This window comes from Rhinatrema bivittatum, chromosome 11 (assembly GCF_901001135.1).
Source record: "Rhinatrema bivittatum chromosome 11, aRhiBiv1.1, whole genome shotgun sequence".
Lineage (NCBI taxonomy): Eukaryota > Metazoa > Chordata > Amphibia > Gymnophiona > Rhinatrematidae > Rhinatrema > Rhinatrema bivittatum.
Window position 1 is genome coordinate 31,342,219 of NC_042625.1, and position 25,243 is coordinate 31,367,461.

At 47.5% G+C, this 25,243-nt stretch overlaps 1 protein-coding gene across 1 annotated transcript in view; it reads left to right on the forward strand.

Moving 5' to 3' along the window:
- The window catches only part of UBE3B (ubiquitin protein ligase E3B), a 125,376-nt gene that overhangs the window by 28,862 nt on the left and 71,271 nt on the right, over positions 1–25,243 (forward strand). The window contains exons 7-11 of the mRNA XM_029620092.1: positions 7,365–7,461; positions 8,278–8,363; positions 23,264–23,346; positions 24,685–24,790; positions 24,967–25,087. Of these exons, the coding sequence (XP_029475952.1) occupies positions 7,365–7,461; positions 8,278–8,363; positions 23,264–23,346; positions 24,685–24,790; positions 24,967–25,087 (493 nt within the window). The remainder of the gene's footprint in view (positions 1–7,364; positions 7,462–8,277; positions 8,364–23,263; positions 23,347–24,684; positions 24,791–24,966; positions 25,088–25,243) is intronic.

The following is a 25,243-nucleotide window of genomic DNA, read 5'->3' on the forward strand; positions in this document are numbered from 1 at the left end:
TCCTGTCCCTGGCTGGGCAGATGCCAAAAGCTCTCCATCCTGCAGCTCCAAGTCGTTGATCTCATCTTTCAGCGATGCCTGCAGGGCATCTGAAGTCAACACACCCCTAGCTGCCAGCTGTCGAGAATCGGGGGGGGGGGGGCTGAGGGAAACCTCCGCCCCAGGTGAAAACGGCTCTCCTTCAGACGAAATCGCAGCGGGGGAAACCCCTCTGACGTTTGTAACTCCAGGAGCCATGAAGGTGGTAATCAGAAACTGTTCAGATACGGGCCAATACAGTAAAATTCGCGGGAGAGCAGGCAAGCGAACAGAACACTCTCCTGTGCATGCAATACAGTAATTTAATTTATTTAAATTAGGGCCGGCAATAAAAAGAGACGCTAGGGACACTAGCGCGTCCCTAGCGTCTCTCTTTTGACGGAAGCAGCGGCTGTCAGCGGGTTTTTACTGCTTTTCTGTGCACTTCCCCGGTGCTGGCAGAAATTAACGCCTACCTTTGGTTAGGCGCTAATTTCTTAAAGTAAAATGTGCGGCTTGGCTGCACATTTTACTTACTGAATCGCACGGGAATACCTAATAGGGCCATCAACATGTATTTGCATGTTGCGGGCGCTATTAGATTCGGGGGGGTTGGATGCGCGTTTTCGACGCGCTGTTACCCCTTACTGAATAAGGGGTAAAGCTAGCTTGTCGAAAACGTGCGTCCAATCGCAGGTTAACAGTGCGCTCTGCTGGAGCGCACTGTATTGTATCGGCCTGTAAGTGAAGGAAAAACCCTCACTTTACCTTTGCATTTAAGCAGCATAAAGTTTAACAAAGCAATGCAAAGAAAAGGCTAAGAGCAGCTCTCACTCGTGGCTTCGTTTAGAACACCATCTTGCCCCCCTGCCGTGCACATAACCTTTGTTTCAGCAGGGCTTTGTCTGGATGCATATCTTCAGTCACCTGTTAAGTGTACTGATGGATTAATGGCGCCAGTGGCTAAGAAACCTAAATGCCTTTCTCTTTGCTGCCTGTCACATTAGGGCATCTCAGCCTGGAGTGCCCTCTAACTTATGCCAGCGCTGCTTAGAGGCTGAGGGAGAACTATCTTCCTCTGATTTTACTAAGCCTGGGTCTTGCCTGACCTTGGAACCTCCCTTGATTGGTTCCTCAGCAGGGGATGGCAGCTCAGTGGGTGCTGCACAAGTGCCTCCTAGTCTTGGCATGAATCCTTCTGCCTTTTCTTGGTTAGAGGTTTTTCAAGGATTGCAATCCTTCCTTCAGGTGCAGTCCTCAGCACCATCCAAGCCTGTCAGTTCATTTCCTCAGGCAGTAGCTTCTCCCTCTTCCGGTATGTTTAAGTGCCGAAGTATACCTCAAGCTGCAGGTGTACCTGACAACCATATAGATCTGTGTTGATGTTCTTTTATAGAGATGAATTACTGGCCCTGATTTCCCACCATTGAAGGTGCTGGGAGTCCCTGAGGCAGATTCCATTTCTGAGCTAAAGAGAAATCCCATTTTGGTTTTGTTGAGTAAAGCCTCTTTTTTTTTTTTTTTTTTTCCTGGTTATGGATGCCATTCAGGAATTGCTTGATCTTGAGTGGGATGCCCTGGAGGCAAATTTTAAAGGGGTTCAGACCTTGGAAGGACTGTAGCTCTGGATCCAGTGGTGAGAGAGCATCTGCATTTTTTGAAAATGGATGCACTTGCCTGTGCAGTCTCTAAGCGGATGACTATCCCTGTGGAGGGAGGAGTGGCCTTGAAGGATGTGCATGATAGAAGGATTGAAGCCATCCTTGAGCAAGCATTTGAAGCAGTGGCAATGACATTGTAGATATCTTCCTGATGGCTCACTCTTGATTGCTTCTCTGTCAGGAGGTTGATGACTCTGGAGTGAATTCCTTGGCAATTATGGAACCTGCTGCTGCCTTTTTAGCAGATGCAGGCTGTGATTCGGTCCACACCTCTGCCAGAGGAGTGGCTTTGGTAATAGCGGCCAGATGCCAGTTATGGCTGAGAAAGAGGGTGGTCAATGCGACTTCCAAAGCTAATCTTATGACATTGCCTTTTAAAGGATCGCTCTTGTTTGGGAGCAAGTTGAAGAAGCTGGCCAGTAAGTGGGGCAAATCCCCAGTTCCTTGATTTCTGGAGGATAAGAAGCAGTCACTGCGCCCTTTTGCTATGAGGGGTCGTGTCAGGGGTTCCAGGCGTTTTTGCCCCTACAGAGGGGCGACCTTTCAGAGGACTCGGTCTTTTGGCAGGTCTCAGTCCTTTCATCTCAGATAGCCAAGTAGGGAGCAGTTCGGGTAGTGGAACCTCCCGAGCCTCCCAATGAAGCTTTGCCGACCCACGCCTGGGAACAGGAGATAGGGGGGGTGTCTCTCTCTCTTTTATCAGAGGTGAGTCGAGATTACATCGGTTCAGTGGCTCCTGGAGGTAATACGAGAAGGATATGTGCTGGAGTATCACAGTATTCCTCGGGATGTGTTCATGGTATCTCCCTGCCATTCTTCACTGAAGAAGCAGGCAGTCGAGAGTACGTTGTCATAGCTCCTGTCTGAGGGCTGTGGTTCTAGTGCCCACTTCTCAAGAAGATATGGGTCGATTTTCTATTTATTTTGTTGTGCCCAAGAAGGACTCCTTTCATCCCATCCTGGATCTTGAAGGGTTCAGTCGTCATTTGTGGGTGACTCATTTTCGCATGGAAACATTGTGCTCAGTGATAATGACCGTCCAATCGGGGGAATTTCTGACCTCCTTGGATCTGTCCGAGACATACTTCCATATTCTTATCTGATTGGAGAACGAACGTTTTCTGTGTTTTGCGGTACTGGGGGTGCCTTTATCATTTTCGGGCGCTGCCTTTTGGTCTAGCCACCGCTCCCAGAACCTTTTCCAAGGTGATGGTGGTAATGGCGGCAGAACTGAGAGAAGATGGGAGCCTTGTACACCCGTATTTAGACGACTTGTTGATTCAGGCCTGGTCTCTGGAAGAGAGCCGTCTAGTGACCCGCAAGGTGATTTCCTTGTTGCAGGAGCTTGGCTGGGTGGTGAACCTAGCAAGCAAGCAAGAAAATGGCTGGTGTGATAAATGTTACTGCTGTTAAAACAATATATCTTTTTAAATTTTTTTGAATCTTTTTTTTATAATTTTTAATATGATTTTTTGAGAGGAAAAGACCTCAGCACTGGTTTTCTACTGAATATTTCATCAGATTTTTATACCAGTTAGTGCAATCATAGGTCTGAAAAACCTCTCTATATTTTTATTCCAATTATTTCTTTAAAAAATTCTTCTCTGGTTTATGATTTCTTTTATATTCATTTGAAAGAATGGTTTTTTAAACCAGACTCAGAATATGTATAACTCTTCTTCTCTTTCTATTTATAACAGCATATTTGCACATTATTAGAAAACACAAGTGTGAGAGGCCATTACAAATGTGGACATTGTAGCATTTGCGAACAGACCCTACAATTAAAAGAGTTGCAAGGAGTATGGAGTAGGCAGAAGTGCATCTTCAGGAGATCTCAACCTCGCACATTGCAGGAAAAGACAATGTAAGAGCAGACTTTCTCAGCAGGGAGAGTCTGGACCCAGGGGAATGGGTACTATCAGACAAGGCATTCCAGCTGATAGTGGATCGCTGGGGTCTTCCATTTATAGACCTGATGGCGACTTCTCGCAATGCAAAGGTTCCTCGATTTTTCAGTCGCAGGAGAGAGCCGAAGTCCTTAGGGATCAATGCTCTTGTGCAGGTCTGGCCAGAAGGCAGGCTGCTGTATGCTACCCCCCCCCCCCCCCCCGGGTGACTGCTATTGGGAAGAATGGTTCAAAGGATTGAAGTCTACAGCAGGATGGTGCTTCTGGTGGCACCGGATTGGCCCAGAAGACTATGGTATGCAGATCTATGAAGACTTCTGATGGAAATCCCCCTTCGTTTTCCACTGTACAGGAACCTGTTGCAGCAGGGGCCTGTCCATCATGAAAATCCATCTCAGTTTTGTTTTACAGTATTCCCCTTGAGAGGGCTCGATGTTGAAGCATGGATATTCTTCTGTGGTGATGCTACGAGCATGAAAGTTCGCCACTTCCTTAGCCTATGTGCAGGTTTGGTGAGTATTTGAGGCTTGGTGTGAAGACTGAGGAGTACTTTCTCATTCAATTGGGATCCCGCTCATTTTGGAATTTTTGCAGGATGGGTTGAATAAAGGGTTGGCCCTTAATTCCTTGAAGGTATTGGTAGCGGCTCTAGCTTATTTCAGGGGCCAGGTGAATGATGAATCCTTATGGTCTCATCCTGATGTGACCCGTTTCTCGAGGGGAATGAAACATCTTCATCCTCCCTTGCGGTTACCAGTTCCTTTGTGGAGCCTTAACCTGGTGATGAATTTCTTGGCGGGCCCTACGTTTCGACCGCTGCATAGCCTTTCTTGCAGTTACTGACCTTGAAAATGGTATTTCTGGTGGCGATTTGTTCTGTGTGTTGAATTCCGAGCTGCAGGCTTGTCTTGTCGGGAGCCATTCCTTACTTCTTGCCTAAAGTGGTTTCAGATTTTCACTTGAATCAGTCCATTTCCTTACCGTCCTTTTATAAGGAAAGAGATACAGAGGAATGCTTCCTGTTTTGTGTCCCTTGCATGTCAAGAGACATGTCATGAGATAGCTGGAAGTTTCTAAATCTTTCCGAAAAACGGATCGCCTGGTGAAGAAAAACAGGGTGAATGAGCTTCGTGAGCTACAATAACTCATTGGATTAAGGAGGTGGTCACGGCCGTGTATATGGTGGCTGAAAAGCCGCCTACTCAGGTCAGGGCTCATTCCACTAGGACTCAAGCAGTGTCATAGGCGAAGGTCAGATTGTTGTCTCCTGTAGACATTTGCTGAGTTGTGACGTGGTCCTTCTTACATACCTTTTCCAGGTATTATCGTCTGGATGTGCAAGCCCGGGAGCATGCGGCCTGTGCACTTGCAGTTTTGACTGGACCATGGGCAGCCACCTGCCCTGTTCGGGAGTAGCTTGGGTACATCCCACTGGTTCTGGATTCATCTGTCTGGAAGCTAAGAAATGAGAAATTACTACTTACCTGATAATTTCTTTTTCTTTAGGACAGACAGATGAATCCAGCTTCCCGCCATTGGCTGCCAAATGATTGGGCTATGGTCCTGCATTGCTAAGAGTTTCCAGGGATTACTGGTAAGTGTTAATCCAGTCCCTAGACTAGTGTTAATACATGCTTGTCTGAGCTCAGGGTTTTGTGTTGTTTGAGTACAGACTTGCTTGTCTGTTTCTAATCACATTTTTTGCTAGTCTGTCCACAGCTGGCCTTTGCAGAGAATACTGGCAGACTGATGTCACTGCAGGGGTGTATATAATGTGATGTCAGTTTGCTCCGTCTCCATCTGCTGGTAGAGGTGCATAACCCACTGGTTCTGGATTCATCTGTCTGTCCTAAAGAAAAGGAAATTATCAGGTAAGGAGTAATTTTTCATTTCCTAGGTACTTTTACTCAGTTTGGTTTGACAGCGGTAAGAGGGCAATGCCTTATACCCTCACTGGAAGGTTGCAATGCTTACTGATGCTATTGGACAGGGCAGCTTTTTCGGAAGCAAGTTGGCTGCCTGGCTATAATTACCCCATGAGGGTTTCAACAATGTGCCCGCTTTAAGCCAGATAAAAAAGTAGGCATGTCTGGGGGGAGGGGAGTGTTTAGGGCAGAGGAGAAAAGTCCCGCACATGGATTCTGTTTTCAGATCTATGCGCATTTATTTTGTATGGGAAAAGTTCCCGTAGGAGAAGCAGATGCAGAGCTCTTGCAGGTACATTTTTCCCAGGAAAAAACCACACATACAGGTCGATACAGTAAAGTGTGCTCCGTCGGAGCGCACTGTCACCCTGCTCTGGACGCGTGTTTTCCCTTACCCCTTATTTAGTAAGGGGAGGAAAACACGCGGCCCACCCGCGGCACCTAATAGGGCCCTCAACATGCAAATGCATGTTGAGGGCCCTATTAGGTATGCCCGAGCGATCCAGTAAGTAAAATGTGCAGCCAAGCCGCACATTCTACTCTAAGAAATTAGCGCCGCCCAAAGGTCGGCGCTAATTTCTTCCGGCGCCAGGGAAGTGCACAGAAAAGCAGTAAAAACTGCTTTTCTGTGCACCCTCCGACTTAATATCATAGCGATATTAAGTCGGAGGTCCCCAAAAGTAAAAAAAAGTAAAAAAAAAATAATAATAATTTTGAATTCGGCCCGCGGCTGTCGGGCCGAAAACCGGACGCTCAATTTTGCCGGCGTCCGGTTTCCGAGCCCGTGGCTGTCAGCGGGCTCGAGAACCGACGCCGGCAAAATTGAGCGTCTGCTGTCAAACCCGCTGACAGCCGCCGCTCCAGGCCAAAAGGAGGCGCTAGGGACGCGCTAGTGTCCCTAGCGCCTCCTTTTCCTCGTTTGCACCGCGTCAGCTCATTTGAATACTGAATCGCTCACACCGGCCAAGGGCCGGTGCGTGCGCCGGGAGAGCAGGCGTTCGTCCGCTCTCCCACGGACTTTACTGTATCGGGCTGATAGTTTGGCCTTGAAAAGCTGGTGCAGAGCCCCTTGGGTAGAAGAAATACCTGCAGACGTTTCTTCTTGTGGGCAGAAAATTGCCCCCTTGATGCTAATTTTTAGGAAGAAAGATATCAGTTTGGGGGGAGTAATTCTGAGTTCTAAATCTGTTGTTATTTTTCAGTGTATAAAATAGATTTTTTTTTATGTGTATGCAGTGGCTACACTGTTCTGGACTCATAAATGATTACGGGTTTTATTTTTTTGCCATTCTGTGTCCATGGGGAAAAAAGCTTAGCAAAGCAAGCCTTGAGTCGGTTTCCTGCTCCCTTCTGTTATCCATATTGTGTTTTACTCATCTCTTTCTACTCTCTTACTGCAAGACTCATTCTCCCTGAACAGAACTGGAAAATATGTATCTATTAAATTGTATTTCCCGCCTGAGTTCTTTGTAAACCGGCATGATGTGCTCCACGAATGTCGGTAAATAAAAGTAAATAAATAAATAAATAAATACACACATATTACAAATATGCTCCCATACTATATTTATCTCCTGTTTCTCTTTACTGGGCTTCAAGTTCATATACAGGGACCTTCTTGGATAATTTTTATGTAGGCCCAGTGCTGGGTATTGTAGCCTGTGAAGAACCACGCCCAGCACAGCTGACCAAACTCTGCACTAGAGCTGATGAATAAATGCAAAAGCTAAATTGGGTTTTAATACTGTGTAGCTGGTGTAATTGTAACAACTAGCCATGCCCCTAATTTCACCTGGCGACTTGCAATATAGAGTGACTGCATGGTGCTGCTTTGAATTTTTTTTTTTCAGCCTGACATCTTACAAGACTCCAGACTAATCACGTTGTACCTCACAATGCTGGTCACTTTCACAGACACATCCACGTGGAAGCTCCTTCGAGGCAAAGGTGTGTGTCCTCTTTTCAAAATCATGGAGCTAATGCTTTGTGTGACCTGCCACCAGCTACCAGCACAGACAGCCTCGGGATGCTCTGTTTTAAGGATTTCCTTTCATATATAAATCATTTTATGCCATCTTGATACCTAGTTTGATTTCAACAGACTCCAATCCAATCAGGCAGTTTTGTGTGCTCTTATCTGTACAGGCGGTGACCTCGTCCCTCCCTTTAGAACAAAGAAGGGAGGAGCCAGTGCATTTGGTAGACAGAAGATTTACCATTTCATTGACAGAACAAATACCAAATTACTTTGGGGAAAAGAAAATTTTGTTACAACCAAGAACTATTGTAAAGGGTTTTCTTATAAATCTTGGAGTCTTTATTAAAAATAAACGTGGAGGGGTGACGTGCAGTGTTTCAGAGGGCAGCCCAAGCTGTCTGAGAGCCGACAGATTTCCATTGCTTGGCATTCTGACATTTCATCTCTGAGTGCTTAATCTTAAGCCATATGGTGGCTTACTCCATGGAACTCATTACATCCAAACTTATTTGTAATTATTCATTCCCTGTAAGTACCCAGATTAGTCCAGACTCCTGAGTTTTCCCTCCCTGCCAGCAGATGGAGACAGAGAAAGTTTCATTGACACTGTACACAACCCAGAGTGCCACCTGCAATCCCTCAGTATTTCTCTGTCTCCAGCAGATGGTAGAGGGTGTAAAACCTGCAGTCTGGAGAGAAAGAGAAAAAAAAGATTAAAAGACAAATTTTCTGGATCATCCCAGGGAGTTGTGGTAGGGCACTGACATTTTTTTTCCCTCTGACAGGAGAGACTCTGAGACCTGCCATGAACCATATCTGTGCAAACATTATGGGACACCTCAACCAAAAGGGATTTTACTCCGTGCTGCAGGTTTGTTTTGCTGAATTAGCAAAGTGAGGTGGCAAACACACAGTCTTTTATTCTCTTTCTCCCACATCTTCTCTTTCCATCAGAATTGTTTAATGAAAACTAAATTAACATTTCATACGTTCCCTGTACGTACCAGGATCAGTCCAGACTGCTGGGTTATGCCTTCCTTCCAGCAGATGGAGTCAGAGAAAAGCTGAAAAGCACCCCCTAGATACACTGGTGTGCCACCTGCGATCCCTCAGTATTCTCTGGCTCCAGCAGATGACAGGTTGACCTAACCTGCGGTCCTGAAAAGAAGGGGTGGATGCTCCTTACAAGACAAAACTATTTATTAATTACTAAGTTTCAAACAGGTTTCTAGTTGTTTTTTCCTTACGCCATTGACTAGATCAACAAAAACAAAACAAAACAGTATCAAAAAGACAGGAGCAGAGCGCTCTCTAAAGGCAGGCAAGGCTGGGCAGTGCCCTAGGCCTCTATACTCGGAGATGTGTCCCTTACCCGGTGAGTTGGGGGGAGATTTACCGGTGGGCCGGTCCCTCTCCCCTCTCCTATACAGGACCAGAGAAGGATTCATTCCTCTGGTGAATGGTATTGCCTGTGTAGTGCATGCAGGGACAGTAATTCCCCTGCTTGGTGGCTTAAAAAAAAAAAAGGGAAACGAAAAAGGGGTGTTTTTAAGACATTTTACATAGCACTCTACCTTTTCTTGTTAAGCCCTTAGCCTGTCGAGTTTCTCCCGGGCTTCCGGAAGGGGTGGATTTCTTCACCTAGCTACCGATTCATTTTTGCATGTTTTTTCATGCCGCGCAGGTCCCGTTGTGGTGCTTGTGGGGAGCCGGCGTCGCGGCTCTCCCATGAAGGCCTCTGCTCCCGATGTATTCCCGGGGACAAGGGGCCTTCACAGCGGCCGTTTCAAGGGCAAAAACCGGCTCTGCCATGCTCGCGCGGCTCGGGGAGCAGGCAGGCAGGCAGCCCGGGGACAGGGTACTGCTCCGTCCCCGCTTGCATCGGGAGCGGCGGCCATCTTGCCTGATCACGATGTTCAGAGCTCGGAGGGAGATTCCCCTCCGCTTTCCCCACCCTCACTAAGCCCTCAAAGGCATCGCGTGTTCCAGCCTGATTTAGCTCCTCCCTCAGTATTACCTCAGGACTCTGCTTCCCCCACGGGGGGGGGGGGGGGGGGCCTTAAAGCGGCAGCGCCCATTTTCTTCTCAGTTTGTATTGCTGATGCATAAAGTGTATTTGGAAGCTGAAGCTGAATGGGAAACGCAGCTTCCCCCTCCGGCTAAGGTTTTGAAGCCAGCGGAGGGGCAGGGCAGTGCTGGACCACGGCTCCCTCGTCCAATTCCTGGTGGTGGGCTCCCAGACCCCTCCTCAGGGGATATGGGGGATGATGTAGATGGTAACGCTCCGGTGGAGGGGGATGATCCACAGGTGCTCCGTTTTGTTCCGCAAGGAGGAACTTGATCTGTTAATCCCTCACGTGCTTCAGGAACTGGAGATTCCAGCTCTGCAACCGGTGACGGATTCTTCTCTGGGAGACTCTGTTTTATCCGGGCTTCGAGCACCGCTTCAGACTTTTCCTTTTCATCTGAAACTTTTCCAGATTGTATCCCGGGAATGGGATGCACCTGAAGCCTCTTTGTGGGTTAGCAGAGCCATGGAAAAGCTTTATCTGCTGCTGAGTGAGTCCTTGGATCTCCTCAGTATTCCTAAGGTGGACTCGGCAGTCACAGCCATAGTTAAGCACACGACGATTCCTGTGACGGGGGTGGCAGCTCTCAAGGATCTTCAGGATAGAAAATTGGAGGTTTTACTCAAGCGGATATTTGAGGTATCCGCCTTAGGTATGAGGGCCGCCGTCTGTAGCAGCCTTATGCAGAGAGCTACCTTCCGATGAATTCAACAGTTGCTCACGTCCCAGGAGCTACCTCCGGAGGAGGTTGACCAAGCTAACCGCATGGAATCGTCGGTTACCTATACAGCGGATGCGTTGTACGATCTTCTACACACCTCTGCGCATACCGTGTCTTCGGCGGTGTCCACAAGGCGGCTACTGTGGCTCCGTAATTGGTCTGCTGATGCTTCTTCTAAGTCTCGGCTAGGATTCTTTCCTTTCAAGGGAAAGCAGTTGTTTGGGGACTAGCTGGAACAACTTGTTAAAGCATTGGGAGACAACAAGGTTTACAAGCTCCCTGAGGACAAGCCCAGACCACCTCGTTCTTTCGGTGCGTTCCGAGGGTGCTTTCGGGGTCAACGCCGTTTCCGTTCAAGCAGGGGTTCTTCCCTTGCTCCTCAGCAAAATTCGACACGGTCACAGGCATGGGCACATTCCTTTTGTGGCAGACTGCCTCAGCACACCGGCAACTCTCACAGTTTCGCCTCCAATAAGGCTCCCCAACGAAGGTGCGCCGGCCCATTCCTCCGTTCCGGAGATCGGGGGATGGCTCTCCATGATTCGAGAGGAATGAGTCAAAGTCACGTCGGACCAGTGGGTTCTAGATATTATAAATCGAGGTTATGCTTTGGATTTTGCTCGACCGCTTCAGGATCTGTTTCTAGTGTTTCCCTGCGGGTCGCAGAACAAACAGCAAGTAATTCTTCAAACTCTGTCATGTTTGAAGGCACTGGGAGCGATTGTCTCGGTTCCGTCAGCCGAGCGTCGGACCGGTCATTACTCCATTTACTTCGTGGTTTCCAAAAAGGAAGGATCATTCCGGCCGATATTAGATTTGAAGAAGGTCAACAGAACGTTGCGAGTTCCATGGTTTCGGATGGAGATGTTGAGATCTGTCATTGCGGCCGTCCACAAAGGCGAGTCTTTGGCTTCTTTGGATCTGACGGAAGCTTACCTGCACATAGGAATCCAAGAGCACCATCAGAGGTTCCTGAGGTTCATGGTTTTGGGGGATCATTACCAGTTTCGAGCCCTCCCATTCGGACTAGCGACGGCTCCAAGAGTCTTCACCAAGGTGATGGTGGTAGTAGCGGCATGCCTTCAACGGGAAGGGATTTTAGTTCATCCCTACCTGGACGACTGGCTCATTCGGACAAAGTCGGAAGAGCTTTGCAAAATTTCGGTTCAGTCGGTTTTACGCCTTCTGCATTCGCTAGGATGGGTCGTCAATTACCCCAAGAGCCAGCTGGTTCCGTCCCAGGTGTGGGACTATTTGCAAGTTCTTGGTTCTATGGCATCTACCCTGGAGTTAGTTTTGTGGGCTTTTGCTCATATGAGACCTTTGCAGAGGGCTTTGCTTTCCCGTTGGGACCCCAAGTCGGAGCAGTTCCAACTGCCCTTCCTTTGCTGGAACCGGCCAGGTCCAGCCTGGATTGGTGGTTGTTCTGGATCACTTGCTTCAGGGCATGGACCTGGACATTCCCCGATGGATAATCATGACGACGGATGCCAGCCTGACCGGTTGGGGGACAGTCTGTCAGTCACAATCTGCACAGGATCAATGGACCCCTCAGCAAGCCAAATGGTCTACAAATCGTTTGGAAACCAGGGCAGTTCACCTAGCACTGTGACACTTTCTGCCGCTTGTCCGAAGCCGGGCAGTAAGGATCCTATCAGACTATGCGACCACCGTGGCATACATAAACCGTCAAGGGGGTACAAAGAGTCGGCGGGTAGCATCCGAAGCGGACAAGTTTATGGCCTGGGCGGAATGCAATCTGACCCGCATAGCGGCATCTCACATAGCCAGAGTGGACAACGTTCAGGCAGACTTCCTCAGTCGGCAGCGGCTCAATCCCAGAGAATGGGAATTGTCCGAGGAGACGATGTGGCTCGTGACACACCGGTGGGGAACCCCCGGCTGGACTTAATGGCGACTCGACTGAACGCAAAAGCAGCTCACTTCTTCAGTCGCAGAAGGGAGCACGGAGCGGAAGGGGTGGATGCCCTGGTCCTTCCATGGCCTCCAGACATTCTCCTCTGTGTTTCCTCCTTGGCTATTGGTGGGAAAGGTTTTAAGGCGAATAGAATCCCACCGGGGACCGGTCATTCTGGTGGCTCCAGAGTGGCCACGACGGCTGTGGTTCGCAGATCTGATCAATCTATCAGCGGACATTTCCCTGTGTCTGGGTCATCTGCCGAACCTGCTGCGCAGGGTCCCGTATTTTTCGATCAGGTGGATCGCTTTTGTCTAGCGGCTTGGCTTATGAGAGGAGACAATTGAGAAAGAAAGGCTATCCGGAGGCAGTGATTACCACTCTTTTATGCGCACGAAAGACATCTATCTCCCTCACCTATGCTCGGGTGTGGAAAGTGTTTGATTCCTGGTGCAGTGGGTTGAACATGTCCCCACGGCGGGCCATTATAGTACACATTCTTGCAGGAAGGTTTGAAGAAAGCTTGCTCCGGGTCCAGGTAGCGGCGTTAGGCTGCTTAAGAGGTAAGGTTGATGGTACTTCCATTGTGGGGCATCCGAACGTAGCCCGTTTTTTGAAGGGGGCCAAACATTTACACCCGCCGGTACGGTCGGTCTGTCTCTCGTGGAGTTTGAATTTGGGTCTCCGGGGGCTCTGTGATTCTCCCTTTGAGCCTGTTAAGTGGGCCACGTTGAAGGATTTAATGCTTAAGATGGTATTTCTCGTAGCTATCTGTTCAGCTCCCTTCAAGCGTTGTCATGAAGGGAGCCGTTCTTGCGAATAACAGCCTCTGGGGTTTCGCTTCGGATGGTGCCTTCCTTTCTGCCAAAGGTGGTTTCGGCGTTTCACATCAACCAGACGGTTGAGTTACCGGCCTTTCCGGATGTGGATAACAGTTCTCCTCAGGCTCGGGATTGGACATCCGCAGGATACTTCTGCGGTATTTGGAAGTGACTAATACCTTTCAATTGTCAGATCATCTTTTTGTCTTATGGAGTGGTCCTAAGAAAAGGTGTACGGCTTCCAAGATTACTATTGCCTGATGGTTGAAGGACACTATTGCTTCGGAGTACATACGTCATGGGCGACCTATGCCGGATGGTCTTAGGGCTCATTCCATCAGATAGCAGGCGGTGTCCTGGGCGGAAAACCAATGTGTGTCGCCTCGGGAAATTTGCAGGGCAGCTACTTGGAAGACCCTGCACACATTTGCTAAACATTACCGTTTGGACGTCTGGGCTCCGGATCTGGATTCTTTTGGCAGCAGTGTGCTTCGAGCGGGACTCTCCGGGTCCCACTCCATTTAGGGCAGCTTGGGTACATCCCAGCAGTCTGGACCGATCCTGGTACGTACAGGGAAAGGAAAATTGGTTCTTACCTTCTAACCAAGGATCAGTCCAGATGCCTGCCCGGGGATATAGTATTTAGGAGAGTCCACTCGGCTATTTGTTTGTTTCTTTTTACAGATCTTCGACGCCTTTGAAGTGTCGCACGAGCTTATACATAGTTTTCACAGGTTGTTGTTTTAAGAGAATTATATTTCGCTTGATCTAGTCATTGGTTATTAAATTTACTTCATTCTGCTTTGATATTGATTATACTGAGGGATCGCAGGTGGCACACCAGGTTATATGGTGGGTGCTTTTCAGCTTTTCTCTGACTCCATCTGCTGGAAGGGAGGCATAACCCAGCAGTCTGGACTGATCCTTGGTACTACAGGAACGAAAATTAGCAGGTAAGAACCAATTTTCCTTTATATTATCAAAGTAAAGCATCAAACCAGTGAATTTTGGTTTCTTGTGAAATGGAGAATGCTGGCCCTCACTTTCTGCCTCACCTTATTCCCCTCTACAGATGTTTGCGATGCTGCTCATATCTTTTATATTTTGCAAGTGATGGTACTTTTTTTCACGGGACAAACATGAGAACTGTCCAGAGGGAATGTTGGTCATGAGCTTTTGCGAGCATTTAGGTTTCTTCTTCAGATGTGGTTTTGAAAGCTCACGTGCCACATCTTTTATCTGATCCTTGTGTTGATTCAGTAAAAAGTATGACAGCCCACACAGAATCCAGTTTCTAATGCTCTGCACTTCAGAAAGTTTTAGTCATTAGGTTGCGGGGCCTTCAATATTTATCATGAAATCTCTGATTCATAAGCCAAGATATAGGATAGGCATGCTATGGATACAGCTGATACCCGTACGCTATTTTTGACGTGTGTTTCTTTTCCAGTAATATTAAGGAATTTATCATGATATTTAAAGAGTGCTGTTAGAATATGATACAGCAACATGTCCCTGTACGTACCCGGATCAGTCCAGTGGGTTAAGCCTCCTGTCCAGCAGATGGAGACAGAGAAAAACTGAAAGGGTATCCTTTATCAGGACAGTGCTCACCCTGCGTCCCTTCAGTATTTCTCTGTTTGCAGCAGATGCAGGCAGTTGAACCTGCGGTTCCCTCTTCCTAGCTGTTTTCTCTCTCTCAGTGGGAATTTCTTCCTACCTTTTGGGTTCTTTTTCTTCAGGATAAAGCAAGTATTAGTTGCATAAATTATATAAAACAAACAAAAAAAAGAAACAAGTGAGACAGTTCTGTCTCACAGCTCTTACAGGGTCCTAGGGGGGTTTCCCCTTGATTATTCAGCTTAGGAGCCCTTATTCCCGGTGCCTTCTGTCTGGCTGGGGTGATACTGGTGGTCCAGTCACTCCTCCTCATGCTTTGGTGACCCCTGAGAAGACTCATGCCTCGGGTCCCACTGCAGAGCTGTTTCCCTGCCTCTGCTCTGTTAAGTTTCAGCACTTAATTACTGAAAAGCACTTTTGGCGGCACCCGCGATTGATTTTGAAGTGCAGTGGAAAGAGGAGCGTAGCAGAGCTGAATCGCCTGCTCCCACTCGTGCTCTCAGCCCGGCTCAACTGATTTCATTTTTTCTCCGCGGCAGCTTGTTTTCTCATGCCGCACTCAGCTGTCTGCCTGCGGGGAGCCTGCTTCGAGGCTATCCCGCAGTGGTCTGTGTTTCCTTTGCTTGCCCAGTGGGGAGGGCCCCTCAGTCGTGGCAGCGAACTCAGCGGTCCATGGTCGAACCACCAAACGTGCTCCCAGACCGGCCCCCTCAAGAAAAACCACGGGAATGGCGGACATATTACCTTTAAGTCTTACAGCATTCGGGGCAGGAGCCTTACAGCATGGCGGTGATTTGCCGCCAGATCTAAGCCCCGTGAACTCCCCAGGGACGGACCCTGACCTTTCCCACCAGGTTTCCCCTCACCCCCTACCCGGGAAAACTCGTCACCGTTTTTCCCCGGTTTGTTCTTTTGATGCACAAATCTTTTCTAGCCAGCCTGGAAGAACAGGTCGATCCTTCCTCGGGTCCACCCCCCCCCTCTGGCTAAGGTTCCTCGGGTGTCCGCTGGGCAGGCCCCTCACGCCCCGGATTCTCAGGGTTCCGTCAGGGTCAGGACTGTACCGGGCGTACTAGATCCCCCCTGATCTGCCTCAACCCTCTCCGCTGCCAGACCCAGATCAGGATGTGGACTTGCTCCCAAACCCGCCTGTCGAGGGGGAAGACCCGCGGGTTTTGCGATTATTCTGTCGGGAAGAACTTGACCTGCTCATTCTTTTATTCTGGACAAGCTGGGTATAGAAGTCCCTCCTGAAGAATCCACGAGTGCCTCCACTTCTCAGACAGTGGACCCGGTCCTGGCGGGGCTTAGGGCTCCTCCATGTACTTTTGCATTTCATCCCATGCTAATGCAGCTTCTGCTTCAGGAGTGGGAGTCCCTCGAATCTGGTTTCCGGGTAGGTAGGGCGATGGATAAGCTCTACCCCCTACCAGACCAATGCTTTGAGATGCTCAAGATCCCTAAAGTTGACACATCTATTTCCGCTGTCACTAAACGGACCACCATCCCGGTTGTGGGGGCAACCGCGTTAAAAGATCTTCAGGACCGTAAATTGGAACGCTATCTTAAGAGAATTTTTGAAGTCCTGGCCCTTGGTGTCCGGGCGACAGTCTGTGGCAGTCTCATGCAGCGGGCAAGTCTCAGGTGGGTTCAACAATTACTTGAGCACCCAAGACCTCCCGTCTGCAGAGGCAGAACAGGCGGAACGACTTGAAGCTACGGTGGCCTATGGCGCTGATGCTCTTTATGAGCTCCTCCGGGTGCAGGCCAGAGCCATGGTTTCTGGGGTGGTGGCCAGGCGCCTCCTCTGGCTGTGAAATTGGGCAGTGGACTCCTCTTCTAAATCCCAGTTGGGCACTCTACCTTTCAGGGGTAAGTTGCTTTTTGGCGAGGACCTGGATCAGCTTATTAAATCTTTGGACGACAACAAGATTTATAAGCTGCCTGAGGACCGCCCTAAACAGTCCAAGTCATTCTTCCCTTCGCGCTCTCATTTCAGAGGACAGCGTAGATACAACAAACCGCGTGGAACTTTTCAAAGAAATGCTTCCACAAGATCTCAATAGTGGTCTCATTCCTTTCGTGGGCAACGCCCCTTCCGAGATGGTAAACACCAAGGCGCTGCTACAAAGTCATTACAATGAGATGTGGCTGGCCCATTCCTCCGTTCTCAACTTAGGTGGATGTCTGTCCCTCTTTTACGAGGAATGTGTCAAGATTACCTCGGATCAGTGGGTCCTCGAAGTCTTCGAAAGAGGCTACGTGTTAGAATTTGCTCGGGATCTCCCGGACTGCTACTTAATATCTCCCTGCGGCAGTCGAAAGCACTCGGTGGTCTGCCAGACTCTAGATAAACAAGGAGCTCGGGGCCATAGTCCTTGTTCCCCTGGAGGAACAGGGATCCGGCCAGTATTCCATCTACTTCGTTGTCCCCAAAAAGGACGGCTCCTTCCGACCGATCCTGGATCGCAAGTGGGTCAACAAGGCTCTAAAGGTCCCCCATTTCCGAATGGAGACACTGAGGGCGGTAATAGCAGCGGTTTGCTCAGTCGAGTTCCTTGCCTCTCTCGACTTGACGGAGGCTTACTTACACATTCCGATCCGACAAGAGCACCAGAAGTATCTTTGCTTCAACATCCTGGGGATGGCACTTCCAGTTTTGGGCGCTCCCATTCGGTCTCGCCACTGCTCCTCGCACTTTCACCAAGGTCATGGTGGATGTAGCAGCCTTCCTCTGCCGGGAGGAAGTCCTAGTCCATCCTACTACCCCAAACCAAATGTGCCTGATACTTCACTTTCGATGCATATCCAGCATGGCTCTCTGCTTCAACAGCATGGGAGAAGAATAAACTGATACTTCAAGCATATCCAGTATAGCTCCCTGCTTCAACAGCAGGGGAGAAGAAAAACAACCAATAAGGGCTGTATAACATAGTCTGGGTAAAACAAATAAGCATGGGTGTAGCTTGCTTATTGCGGCGGTTACTACCCCTACTACCCCTAACTTATCAGCTAGATATTCACTTGGATGCAGCTCCATCACTGCTTTCTACATTAATGGTGGGGGTGGAAGGGAAATAGAACCAAGAGCTAAGAGAAACAGATAAGTATGAGAGAAAAAAGTGTGTGAAGCTTGCTGGGCAGACTGGATGGGCCATTTGGTCTTCTTCTGCCGTCATTTCTATGTTTCTATGTTTCTTTCCTGGACAGCTGGCTCATTCGGGCAAAGTCGGAGAAACTCTGTGCGATAGCCGTCGACAAGGTCTTGTCACGCCTCACTTCCCTCGGGTGGATAGTCAATTTCTCCAAGAGGAGCCTCAAGCCCTCTCAGGTCCTGGAATTCCTAGGAGCATGCTTCAACACCCACGTGGGCAAAGGCCTGGGCACTCAAGCTCGTGGGTCAAGTGCAACATCTGTTATCTCTCTCGGTGCCCACGGCCTGGGACTACCTTCAAGTCCTGGGATCTATGGCTTCCACCATAGACCTGGTTCCTTGGGCTTTTGCGCATATGCGACCTTTACAGAAAGCCTTGCTCTCCCGCTGGAAGCCGGTTTCGGAGGAGTTCCGGACCCCTCTACCGCTCTCCGATGCTACCATCGCCAGCTTGCAGTGGTGGCTCTTTCTTGCTCACCTGTTGAAGGGGATGCGCCTGGAAAAACCCCAGTGGGTCATTGTTACGACTGATGCCAGTCTCTCCGGCTGGGGAGCGGTGTGCCAGACTCAGTCTATCAAGTCCAATCTCGATGGCACATCAATCATCTGGAGACCCGAGTGGTCCATCTGGCACTCAAGATCTTCCTGCCCTTGATTCGTCACAGAGCTGTGCGAGTTCTCTCCGACAATGCCACCACTGTCGTTTACATTAATCACCGGGGAGGCACCAGGAGTCGCCTGGTGGCCCTGGAAACTAGCAAGCTGCTCTCCTGGGTGGAGGCCATCTGGATCGTCTAGTGGCCTCCCACATTGCAGGGAAAGAGAATATTCAAGCTGATTTTCTCAGTCATCAGCACCTGGACCCAGGAGAGTGGGAGTTATCCGAAGAGGCGATGGAGCTGATCATGTGCCGGTGGGGAACTCCCCACTTAGACCTGATGGCCACTCTGAGGAATGCGAAAGCCCCCAGATTCTTCAGTCGCAGACGGGAGCACTGCTTGGAGGGGGTGGATGCCCTGGTCCTACTTTACGTGTTTCCACCCTGGCCTCTGGTCAGCAAGGTACTCCGAAGAATAGAACTCCACAGAGGGCCAGTCATCCTTGTAGCGCCAGAGTGGCCCCGGAGGCCTTGGTTCGTGGACCTGGTGAACCTCGCGACGGATGGTCCTCTTCGACTCTGTCATCTCTCTCACCTACTACATCAAGGTCCCGTATTTTTTGATCAGGCGGAACGCTTTTGTCTTGCGGCCTGGCTTTTGAGCGGCGGCGACTGAGAAAGAAGGGGTATAAGGAGGAAGTGATATCCATGCTGCTGTGGGCATGTAAAACTTCCACCTCCCTTGCTTATGTTCGGGTTTGGAGAGTGTTTGAGAATATGTGTGCCGAGTCCAGAGTACCGGCATGCAAGGCTCCGGTGTCCCTGGACCTCTCCTTCCTACAGGTTGGTCTCTCCAAAGGTTTGACCTTCAATTCCTTACAGGTGCAGGTTTCAGCTCTCGATTCCCTCTTAGGGCGAGTCGATGGTTACACGGTGGCAGCCCATCCAGACGTGGTTTGGTTCCTCAAAGGTGCCAAGCATTTGAATCCGCCTGTCCGAGCTACTTGTCCGTTGTGGAGTCTTAATTTGGTACTTCGAGTTCTCTGCGAGCCACCTTTCGAACCCCTACGGCGGGCCACTCTTAAGGATCTGACTCTTAAGACGGTATTTCTTGTCTCTATAGCTCTGCCAGGAAAGTGTCCGAGCTACAAGCTTTGTCCTGTAGGGAGCCCTTCCTCCGCATTTCTGATTCAGGGGTTTCTCTTAAAACGGTCCCCTCCTTTTTACCCAAAGTGGTGTCCTCTTTTCACGTAAATCAGTCAGTGGAGATTCCAGCTTTTTCTCCAGAGGACATTGCCAGTATGCCTGGCAGAGAACTGCGATGACTTGATGTTAAGAGAGTCCTACTGCAATATTTACAGGTTACTCACGAGTTTCGAGTCTCTGATCATCTTTTTGTTCTTTGGAGCAGACCAAGTAAGGGGAACAAAGCTTCTAAGGCTACTATAGCTCGATGGCTAAAGGAAGCAATTGCTTCGGCATATATCTGTCGGGGTCGGACGGTTCCAGAGGGCTTATAGGCTCATTCTTTGCTTTCACAGGCAATCTCGTGGGCGGAGAGCCGGTTGGTGTCTCCACAAGAGATCTGCAGAGTGGCTACCTGGAAATCTCTGCATACATTTGCTCGGCATTATCGTCTCGATGTTCAGACACCAGTCTTTGGTTCCTTCGGCAGACAAGTGCTTCAGCGGGACTATCTCAGTCCCACCCTACTTAGGGAAGCTTTTGTACATCCCACTGTCTGGACTGATCCGGGTACGTACAGGGCAAGGAAAATTGGTTCTTACCTGCTAATTTTCATTCCTGTAATACCATGGATCAGTCCAGACTCCCGCCAAGGCTGTTGCGTCCGTCGGTCTCAGACGGCTTCGCCCCGTATGCCTCACTTTGTTCACAGCTCCTCCCGCTTAACTTGGGAAAATGGCTATCGCCGCATCTGCAAGCTGCCTTCTCTGGTGTCCCCGGAACGGCTATGGCGTTGCCTCTCGCCATGTTCCTACTAGGGTGCGCACGCGTGTGCGCGCGCTAACCACATCTTTATTCCAGCATTGGTGCGAACCTCAGGGGCGTCCCCCTCAAGTGACATCACGCCATCCGGGTATATAGCCTGTACTTGTTTGCTAGCTCATTGAGTTAGCAAGGATTGCATTCGTCCGGTCTAAGCTACTCTTCCGCTTCCGTGCTGCCGCTGGAAGCTCTCTCTGCCCTTCGGGGTATTGACTAACCTGGGTACCTGCTCCTCGGGGGCCCTCTGCTTTATTTCAGGTGCCTTACAGGGATCAGGTACTCGCTCCTCGGGGGCCTGCTCTCCCTGCCTCGGTGCCAGAACCATCTATTTCAGCCTGGTGGAATCGCCTACCTTCAGCTACCATCTAGTGAGTAATCTAACTCTGTCTGTCTCATCTACAGCATTAAAGGAAAAAATTGAGCAGCTGTATATAAATAAGTGGTACGGACAGAATTTATTAAAAGCCAATCTTTATTCTACTATGGTCAAAATTTAAAAAAAGGTTTTTTATATAGAGACAGAAACCTCAGAACTGGTAAACCTTGTATTTTTTGCAAAGGTTTTTAAAGAACCAGTAAGTTCGATCATAGGTTTCCTGTTGTCTCTTTTTTTGTTTTTTCTTTAAAAAGATTTTTAACTTATATATATCTTATTGGACATAGTATTCTAAATGTTTAGTGAAACTTGACATATTATGTCGGAATGAACTTCCCTTACAGTTTTGTGTTACCATTAGTAGCACAGCCGTTATTTTCTGGCTTATGAATTTTAAGCTGATTCGGTTAATATACCATAAATTAACCTCAATATGTATTTCGTTCAAATTTTTCACTGAGAAAGTTCTTATGCCTTTTCACGTTACAGAATGTCCTTTGAAAACAGTGTCCGTATCAACTTGAAAATACAGCCCAGGTTGGAGCAGGCAAAATAGTTATTATAACTTTATGCCTTTAAACAAAATGACATGGTTTGAAGACTTGTTGCTTTGCCTTCTATAATGTAGCACTAATTTTGTAAACTTGTTGCAATATGAATGTTTCAAAACAAGTCTGTGCTTATAATCCCCGCCACAGTGTTGCACTTATCTTTCAAACTTGTTGCGATATCTTTCACCGCTTGAAACAAGTGTGTGCCTAGAATCGCGATTCTAGGCAACAAGTTTGAAAGATAAGTGCAACACTGTGGCTGTATTTTCAAGTTGATACGGACACTGTTTTCAAAGGACATTCTGTAACGTGAAAAGGCATAAGAACTTTCTCAGTGAAAAATTTGAACGAAATACACATTGAGATTAATTTATGGTATATTAACCGAATCAGCTTAAAATTCATAAGCCAGAAAATAACGGCTGTGCTACTAATGGTAACACAAAACTGTAAGGGAAGTTCATTCCGACATAATATGTCAAGTTTCACTAAACATTTAGAATACTATGTCCAATAAGATATATATAAGTTAAAAATCTTTTTAAAGAAAAAACAAAAAAAAGAGACAACAGGAAACCTATGATCGAACTTACTGGTTCTTTAAAAACCTTTGCAAAAAATACAAGGTTTACCAGTTCTGAGGTTTCTGTCTCTATATAAAAAACCTTTTTTTAAATTTTGACCATAGTAGAATAAAGATTGGCTTTTAATAAATTCTGTCCGTACCACTTATTTATATACAGCTGGTCAATTTTTTCCTTTGATATATTAGAGACCAGCTGATCCCAATTCTTTCATCTACAGCATTGCCTTGCTGGGAAACCTACACCGGAATTCCCCTATACCAACGGAGTGAGAAGGGTTCCCTCTGCAGAGGGTCCCGAGACTGCTACATCTGATCTACCTCACTACTGCCACCTCTGGTGGTACACATCAAGCTGTACAATAAAAGATCTAATTCTGAGTTTGTGCGTCCTGAGTCTAGCCCAGTACTGTGGCTCCCCTTGGGGCTTTGCCCCGTGGGCATGGTCATCTGCCACAGTACCCAAGAATCCACACAAACACCGCTAAACCATAACAGGGCTACATCTGTTTTTTGATACGTCCGCTCGAAGTTTCTTTTTCACAGATTTTTTTCTGCACGTTTACGTCATGTCAGTACGATAAGGCACCGGAAGTATCTGCCAGATAGATATATACCAACCAATCACTACAATGTTTTACTTCTTGTTAAACTTTTTATCTTTCCTTTAACTCTAATCCCAGTTAGAATAACCCCTGTTTTATTGTAACTTTTTTTCTTCCGTGCACCTGTTATACTCCTGTAATGTATACTCTTATGTTTTAGTTATGTACGTTATAATGTATTGATCACCCCTTGTTTTATGTAAACCGACATGATACGAACTCTCGTGAATGCCGGTATAGAAAAACACAAATAAATAAAATAAAATAAATGTAAGAGCAGTCTTTCTTAACACTGTTTTACATTTCAAAGTTCGAGTTTGCGGTTGCAGCTTTTTTGGCTACTTGCTTGATCTTTTCTCTAGTTAACTTACACTTTCTGCTTTGATAATGTTTATACTGAAGGGACGCAGGGTGAGCACTTTCCTGATGTAGGATGCCCGTTCAGTTTTTCTCTGTCTCCATCTGCTGGACAGGAGGCTCAACCCACTGTCTGGACTGATCCGTGGTACTACAGGAACGAAAATTAGCAGGTAAGAACCAGTTTTCCTTTCTCCCTGGTTTAACAAACCTTTGTTGACCAGCTTTCAACCTGTGGAGGAGTACAGGGGAGGGTAAGGGATTTGCTCCTCAACCACCTACTGAAATTCAGACTTGACCTCCAGGTTTCACTGCTCTGTACTACACTGTCATCTGGAAATGTTTCCAGAAAATAATGTTCTACAACAATAATTGCAAATTTTCTTTTCAGATTTTGTTAACAAATGGCTTGGCCCGATCCAGGCCCTCCATATCCAAAGGCACTTTGACTGCAATCTTTTCTCTTGCATTGCGGTAAGTCACTACTGTCCTAGCTACAACTGACAGGTGGTTAAAGATTTCACCCACTTAGAAAGTCTTTGCAGTTGAAATGTTCCCTGAGTGTGTTTAGTGCATAATGTGCTGGGCTCACAAAGGAAAGATATTTTCTCTGTAGCTCCGGGGTTTGGCTCTAGGTGCCATATCGCCGGCTGCTGTCTAGCATTCTGATGAGCAGACAGGCAAGGCAGGGAATTGGGTGCATTATGTTCCCTGTGGTGTGGAGCCCCACATAGGACAGGGACATGCCTTCACTTGATCTAGCATAAGTATCAATCCGTCATGGGTTGACGGCAGAAGGGGGTAGATTCAGGAGTAATCTACAGAAAGAGGTGGTGGATGCAGGAAATGGCCTCCCAAAGGAGGTGGTGGAGACAAGGACAGTATCTGAATTCAAGAAAGCATGAGACAAGCACAGGAGATCTCTGAAGAGCTGAGCAGTTGAGGGGCTTGGGCAGACTAGATAGCCCGTATGGTCTTTTTCTGCCATCCATGGAAAGAATGTTTATTATTTTTTTTAAATTGCAAAAGTGTTTTCTCCATACGATGGTATATCACTAACATCTCCAAGGAACATTTTAACTCTGCTGAGTTTGAGTCAGCAAAGTGGAAAGGTCTCTTTAATAATCACACTCTAAAATGCTTCTCTTTTCTGTCCTGGCTCTGTTAGGATTTATATTTTGATTCTTTACATAGGTGTAAATTTATTTATTTTATTTATTTAACACTTTTTTATACCGACCTTCATAGTAATAACCATATCGGATCGGTTTACATTTAACAAGGGTATAACTGAAGCGCCAACTAAAGTAATTAAACAATAGAGGTGAATAAGGCAAAGTTACATTCAACAAGGAGTAAAGAACTTTGAAGCTTAGATAGCTGGAAAGAAGGTAAAGGCAGGTAATAATTATGAATACAATATAGATAAATATTATCTATTGAATGTGTGTGTGTGTTCTACTCTGAATTATAAATGTAGAAAGGTGCTGGGACTTGGCTTTTAATGTCTTCCTCTTTATTTCTGTATTCTATTTTATTTTTATAAGTGGATAGCAGTTGTACTTTTTGACTGGGCTGTTCCTGTGCCATAATGCCCCATTAGCTAAGATTCATGGCTTTTGCCCTGTGCCCTCTACCAGGAGATGCCACCTCAGGCAGGCATGATTGCTTTAATATTAAGAGAACAGGAGGTAAAACCTGTTTTGTAGAATTGGACTCTGTTTGTATTTCTTGGGAAGGAAGTCCGAACATTAAGTCATAACATTCTCAATATGTTCTTACAAAACCTGATGTTAGGTCTTTTCCTGTTAGTCCCGTAGTTGCCGCTCACTTCTCGGACAACTTGTTGCGGTCCTTGTTGATCCACATCATGTCTGTGCCAGCCATCGTGTCTCACCTCGCCACTCTTTCGCCCGAGGTAAGAAGCCTCTTTGCGCTAACGAGCCGCACCGCAGCGGGCCTGAAATACTCAGATACTCTCTCCCTCATCTCTTCTGCTAGTTCCACGCAGCTCCCGGAAGTAACTTAGAAAAACACGGTTTCAGCTCCCTCCTCATTTGTTCCTTTGGGATCGTGTCTCTTCTTCTCTTTCAGCGGCTGTCAGTAATAGAATCCCACGATCTATTTCGTAAATTTATCTTGTTTTTGAGCCGTGAAGAACAGTGTAGAGACGTGTGTGTTTGTCTAGAAGGAAGCCATACTTTGTGCTTATTGGGTGAGTATGTCTCCAGAATCTGTCTGTTAATTTTTGTGCTATTTTTGTATTTTGAAATGTATATTATGCCCTATGGCTTTACCCTGCCCCTAGTGAGGGGCAGGGTGGGGGTGTTGAGGTATGTGTTAGGTTTTTTATGCTTTTGTATTAATATAT